The sequence below is a fragment of the Marmota marmota genome, unplaced genomic scaffold (genome assembly GCF_001458135.2).
Source record: "Marmota marmota marmota unplaced genomic scaffold, marMar, whole genome shotgun sequence".
Lineage (NCBI taxonomy): Eukaryota > Metazoa > Chordata > Mammalia > Rodentia > Sciuridae > Marmota > Marmota marmota.
In genome coordinates this window covers 9,362,487-9,369,127 of record NW_026000000.1, presented here as the reverse complement: position 1 = coordinate 9,369,127, position 6,641 = coordinate 9,362,487, and the positions used below count along the sequence as shown (strand labels likewise).

Genomic DNA, 6,641 nt, shown 5'->3' with positions numbered 1-6,641 from the left:
GTATAGGCCTTTGGACACTGGATGGAGATGAAGTGAGATTATTCATGTTTCTTAGAGCCATGTTCATCCTATTTTGATATATGGGAACATGAAGGAAGGTGAAGCAACTATCATCATGCGCTTGAGAACTTCTACACAGACAGTAGCTCACACCTTCACATGTACACACAGGCCCATATCTAAACACACCCACTCACTCCAATGGACAGACACAGCCACTCTTGGCCTACCATCCCTGTGGCAGCTCCATGGTCCTCCTCTCCAACCCCCACCTGGGGAAATTGCTGACACATATCAAGGCAAGGAGGAGTGTGGAGCTGGAGGATCCTGTGTCACATTTAGAAAAGGTCACAGATCAGACACTTGACTTTATTTCCAAGTGACACTTACACTCAGGCACAGAAACACACCACCAGGACTTAAAGAAATCGTCACCCAACTGTAAACAACATTGCCATACCACACTGTCAGCACGTACCACGAATTCCTATTTTCTCCAACTCCAGCAATCAAACAATAATGTTTCATAGTATTTTTGTGTTAAAGTCATTCATTGACTCCATGTAAACATTTAACACAAATCATTTCTTTTATTTTTTTTTAAATATGAGGGAGTTGCAGTCAATGGGGGTGCCCAGGTCTTTCTAAGGCTCCTTCAGGCCCTGCTCTGGTCAGGGGTCAACAGGCCATGGGTTGGGATCTTTGTGACTCAAATTCTTCCTCATGCCATCCAGGTCTATATACAGCAAGGAGAGACAGAGCAGAGGATGAAACTCATAGGAAATGGAGACTCTATCCTACTTTGGAGCCAGTGGAGGCAGATCACCCATTACTCAAGAAAGCTGGCAAGAACAGTCCGAGCCAGTGGCAGCCAATAAGTACCAGATGTCTTCAGAGGCTAGGGAGTCCTCACCCAGGAAGGCTGGACATCTTATCACTTGAGTGCATGTCACCGAGGATTTAAAAATAGGGATGTTTTACGTACTAAATCAAAAGCATACTTAATTCCAACAAATTCAAATTCTAGTCCTATCCTCTGTGGAATCATTTGGCAGGGGACACTCGTGGGTGCCTTCTGCTCAGTAGGGAACTGCAGAGGCTGAGACCATCAGCTGTCCCTCCCAGACTATCATAGAGTGATTGTATGAGCTCTGCACCAGAGAGTCAAAGTAGCCTTGATGCATGTCAGAGGTGCTACTGTCTTAAACTATCTTTCTCTATTCTGCAGTTGGTTTGGATGTGGTTTCTCAGTGACTCGAGGGTGGTACTTATTAAGCATTTAGCCACAGAATGCATACAGGCATCACACAGAAAGGTTGTGTACCAGATAAAATGAGCAGCCCAGTCATACCAGTAAGTACCCACTGGAGCTCAGCTCGGCTTGTTCTCAATACTCCAACTTCACAATGTCTAATTGCACTTTCAGTACAGAGTGACATGCTAACCTGAATGGGAAGGTCCCAGGCTTTGTTGTCACACAAACTTGGGTTGAAATCCCTCCATTGATCAGGACTAACTCACCTGCCTAGGTTTTGAGATCTGTAAATCAGAAGTCATAATGCCCAACACATTTGAGTGTGGGAAATGACACAAAATGACTGGTCAAAGCTTGTTCCTTTTCTCTTCTCTCCCAAAGTTTATTGGAATAAGCCTCATCCTCCTTGACCTCTGTAATTTCTATAAATGTTTGCATGTCACCTGTCTATACTCCTCTGACTAGTTTCTGCTCAGATTTCTGCTCCGTATTTTCTTATGTTCCCCTGTCATCATTTTCCTTCCATCCCAGCAGCCGTCCAGACTATCCAGCCGTCACCCTCCCCACCAGTAGGAGCCAGTGGTGCATACTTTGCATGGGGAGTGAGAGGGACAGCAGGCTCCCTTTCCTTCTCCAGGTAACATGCAGATCAACTTATTCCCTGTCATACCCAGGGGACACAGGGTCTCTTATCAGAATCCCTATTCCCACCCTGCCTCCCCTAGTCCGGAGGGCAACCACTACCTGCACCCACACTCTGCCACACTCATCCCCTCGTAGTGGTACTTGAGGGTGGGCACCCCCATGTCATCCTTGTAGAGGATGGAGATGGGACTCAGTTTAGTGGGCACACAGCAGGCCTTGCCCACCTTTGTAGGGAACTTGAGATGCACCAGGGTTTGCACAATGGCATGCTTTGTCGGTGTCACATCATCGGCCAGGGGGAAGAAGCAGCCACCTTTACACTCATAGGCATCATACTCCTTGGGAGCAATGATCCAGCTGTCCCAGCCAATGTCTTCAAAGTTCACCCTTAGCGAGGTCTTCTGACAGTGGCTGCTGGCCCCTAGGCTCCTCTTCCGTCTGGCTAAAGACAAACCTGTGACCATGTGGCTGTCCACGTCCTCCTCTTCCTCCTCATCCTCCTGGTTCTCACCTGCCTCCCTGTAGTTTTTCTTAGGTGTCTTCCTAAGGATGCTCTCCTGCTCATGGCCAATCATCTCCCTAAGCTCCAGCCTGGTCTCCTTGGTCCCGTTGCTGCGGTCATTGGAGAAGACGACAAAGAAGGGAAGGTTTTTGGAACCTGGAGGGACACTGATGTCCAATGTATCACAGCCCTTCCTATGGCTTTCCACAGTTACCTCGAGCTTATTTTTGCTCTTTGTGGAATCTGCCCTGACCCATCTCTTCACAGCACTGGACACTTCCAAGGTCTCCCAGCCCTCGTCCTGAATGTCCTGGGACACCAGAAAGGTCTTGGTCCCTGAGGCATCTTCTCCATCCAGCACATCATAGATGACCATGTTTCCTTCTAGCCCATGAGATGAGTCCACGTGATTTTGACAGGAGACATAGAGACGGAGCTCAGCCCTGGTGATTTGCTCATGCCTGGGGATGGAGATGTTGAAGAGAAGAATGTGTTTCTGGAATGGCAAGTCCTCTGTGGCAGTTGTAGACACAACATCTGAAATGCAAATACACCAGGGTAGATGTCTGTCTGCAGTGTCTGTTCTCATGACACCAAATCAAATCTCACCATTTGGACAAAACAACATCTAGGATGACAGATTTTTCTCTATTATCCCTATTCTATTTCACTTCAGTCCTTAGTAGAAGAGTGTTTTTTAAACACTGATTTAGGATCTTCCAAGAAAAAGCAGAGGCAGATGCCTCCAGTTAGGTCAACAGTCCCTACTATTTATTGAATACTTACTACATACCTAGCAATATGCTAGGAACTTGACATATTGTACCTTACTTTAATCCTATCACCTTACTTAGGGACAATCTGATTATTATTCCACTTTTACAGATGTACAGACTGGGACTCAAGACATTTAATTGCCAAAATGCACACAGTGAGTATCTTTTTTTAATTATTATTTGTCATTTATCTTAACATAACAAAAAAATACAAAATGCCTTTTCCACATTAGATCTGGTTGGGGATGATGAAAGTCTAATTAAATTAAGACAAGGTAAGAAATATCAGCATCCAAGCAGTGTAGAAATTATTTGGAATTGTATCGTCCTAGCAAAGCGAAAATGGACAGTGTTTATTAGAGGAAAGACAAATATTAGCCAGGCAGGTATGTCCAGTCAGAAATGGGGCTTGCCTTTTAGTAACATAATTACCTCTATTTCCCATTTCTTCTAAGTTGACACTTAGCCATTACACTATCCCATGGCTAACCCACTCTCCTCCACACACACACACAAAGAAGAAGAAGAAAAGTTGCACTTTTAAAAGTTGCACTTTTAGATTATCTTCTATAGTCATCCCCTCTTATTCTCCAGGAATATGTTCCAAGATATACAATGAATCAATAGATAGGAAAGTATGGAATAGTATACAACTGTGTGTGTGTGTGTGTGTGTAATTCATAACTTAGACAAGGTAAGAAATTAACAACAATGGTTAATATTAAAGTTAAAATATAACAACTAGAACAATATACTATAATACAAACTATTTGGAACTTATAAATTGTTTCTGGAATTTTCTGCACTGCAGATAAGGGAGGACAACTGTATGTTCCAACATGTGTGAAGACCTTGTGCTGTAAAAACACTGCAGGCAGGTGTTGGTATCTGATGAAATGAAATACCAACCCTCTATGCTTACCTGGGAAAGTTCTGAATCTCCCTGAGCCTCAGTTTTCCCTTCTGTAGAATGGGGCTCATCATGCCTGCCCTCCCAAGTGGTGTGAGGCTTTGTCAAGGTGACATATGGAACTTATCAGACACAGTCCCTGGCTCACAGCAGATACCTAATGAGTTCTTCTATGTCCCTCCCCTTTTACCAACTCATACACACTTCCTGCATGCAACGTATCACACGGTCTTCTTCCCTTCAGCTCTCGCTGGTCTCTTACCCAGATAGCTACTCCATTTCAGCCCCTGTGGGATGTGCTGAGCTGCCATGGCACATTGAACAGTGTGAACCAGGCATTCACAACCTAATGTGATCTAAATGTGGCATGGCTAGACAATGAATGTGGGGCCAGGATCAGAAACCCAGCAAACAAATTCCTACCTTCCCTAAGTTGTATCAGATGGAAGAGATGAAAGTGGATTGCTTCCCAGGTCATGCACTCTGTTGTGAGTATGGGTGTGTGAGGGGATCACTGACAGGGTTTCATGTGCTCGACTCCCTGGTCTGTGGAATATGGTGGGTTAGGCCCCAAGCAAAGAAGCCCATTACCCCCATAAGGTGGAGGTCACAGTTGTGTCCTGTGGACCTGGTGACCTGCAAATTTCAACTTCAAAAAACACAAACAAAAACTAAAATGAAGCCATGGTTTTAAAATCAGGAAGTTCACACAAAATCCAGATTTTTTAATGCTTTGGAGTAAAAAGAAAATCCAATAACACTGAGTGATCATGTTTCAAATTATACTGTTTTTACACAGGCACATGCTCCGCAGACTGGGCAGTTCTGGCCTGGCCTGTCTGTGGCACTGAGCTGGGCCTCTTGGGCATTTGCAGGTCTCAGACTCAGTGCTCGAAGCTCTTTAGAAAAAGAAGCAACAGATAAACAAGCCAGCGCTATACAGGCTGCAGGGCCTAGGCCAGAAACCAGCTGCTTAACCTTTACTGTGGCCCTGACCTGGACAAGTTCAGCCATGTGAGCTTTGGCTTCCCTGTTCAGAAATTCATTTCCCCTAATCCTGGGATGTTGAATGAGTTAGCAGACTTAGGCTTTAAGTCAATGTTCATCTTCTAGCCTTCTTAGTCAGGGAAATTTATATTTAGAAGATAATGAGATTCTCTTCTCACACTTCTCTGTCAAAAGATTCTATCTGGGTTTTAAAAGCCCTTTTATGAGAGAATTATGAATTCCACCAAAGTTTTAAAATATAGCAATTAAGGGCTAAATCAGTTGTCTGTTTCTAAGTAGGAAAGGAACAGAAATGTTGGGGTGGGGGCAGATGGGAAGAGAAAAAAAAATCCAGAAGGGAGAGAAAGGAAGAGGGAAGGGTAGAGGGAGGGATAGGGAGGGGTAGGAAGATAGCATCCCTGAGCACCTACCGTATTACAGGTGGCACGTGGCCCGGGGAAGGAGAATCCGCCAGAGCAGAGCTGTCCACTAGAACCTTCTGTGATGGTGGAAGGCCCTATGATTTGCACTGCCCCACAGGAAAGCCTTTAGCCACATACAACCATTGAGCCCTGGAAACACTGCTGGTGAAACTAGAGAACTAAGTTTTCATTTTATATCACTGTCATCCATTTCAAAGCACACTTGAAGAGCTATATGTGGCCAGTGGCCACCCCAGTGGGCAGAGTGGGTCCACACTGTGGGCCGGTGAGTCCCACCCCAGGGCAGATGGGAGCAAGCTGACTCTACCTTCCACGCTGAAGCTCCGCACGATGTTGGAGGCTGGGGTGGAAGACTTGTCGGCGGTGTACCTGTTGTACAGGTCGATCATGTACTGTGGCGGCTCCAATCTCGTTTTATCCTGGGAGGGGACCCCACTCAGGTTGAGGCTGCGTAAGAAATCCACCTTCATGTTCTCCAGGAACACCTTCAGATCAAAAGTGCCCTCCTGCCGCCCTCCTCCAGGATCTTCCAGAAAGTTGCGGGTGTTTCCCTGCGCAGACACCCTTGCCCAGCTCTGTAACGGCTTCCCCTGCAGGGAGCAGGCCAGCAGGGACAGTGTGGGCAGGGCCACCCACAATGCCCCAGGGTACATCTTGGGCCCTGTAGAGGAGACTGCAGGGCTGCCGAGGTGTGTTAGCGGGTGCGAGGAGGAGCCCTGGAGGAGACAGCCCGCATCGTCCTGCTGAAGGCTTTGCAGAGTGCCCCGGGGCCAGCACGAGGCTCTCCCCGGCCCTCCCCAGGCAGTCCTCCACTTGTTCTTATCTGGCTCTCAATGCAGCACTCCCAATCTCTTATCTAAGACAGCGCTCTTTTAATGAAGGCTCTATAAACATCTGACAAATACTCAGAGCTTGTGGGAAGGACACAGTCTACTGTAAAGGGTCTGCGTTTTTCCGGGGGGTTATTGCCCCCTAATTAGGATCCTTTCTCATTTCCTTGCCAGCTATGTTCAGAGGAATCTCAAGGCAGGATGACATATGCCCCATCTCCTGGGCCAAACCAACAAAGAATCCAGGAAATGAGACTGAAAATCCTTCCAAATATAGAAACAACACAAAGAAC

General features: G+C 46.2%; 1 protein-coding gene across 1 annotated transcript; it reads right to left on the bottom strand.

Moving 5' to 3' along the window:
- Positions 1-566: 566 nt before the first annotated feature.
- On the bottom strand, positions 567-6,383 carry Gdf2 (growth differentiation factor 2). Its single transcript, XM_015498918.2, has 2 exons — positions 5,826-6,383; positions 567-2,939 (listed from the first exon to the last, which is right to left on the bottom strand). The coding sequence occupies exons 1-2, from the start codon at positions 6,169-6,171 to the stop codon at positions 1,996-1,998; spliced, it is 1,290 nt and encodes a 429-aa protein (XP_015354404.1). The 5' UTR covers positions 6,172-6,383; the 3' UTR covers positions 567-1,995.
- Positions 6,384-6,641: the final 258 nt, after the last annotated feature.

Bases quoted from the DNA above. Each gene is read 5' to 3' on its own strand.
- Gdf2 (XM_015498918.2), bottom strand. From the start codon at position 6,171: ATGTACCCTGGGGCATTGTGGGTGGCCCTGCCCACACTGTCCCTGCTG. The intron at 2,940-5,825 runs GTAGAGTCAGCT...TTTGCATTTCAG, and splicing joins GCGGAGCTTCAGCGTGGAAG to ATGTTGTGTCTACAACTGCC.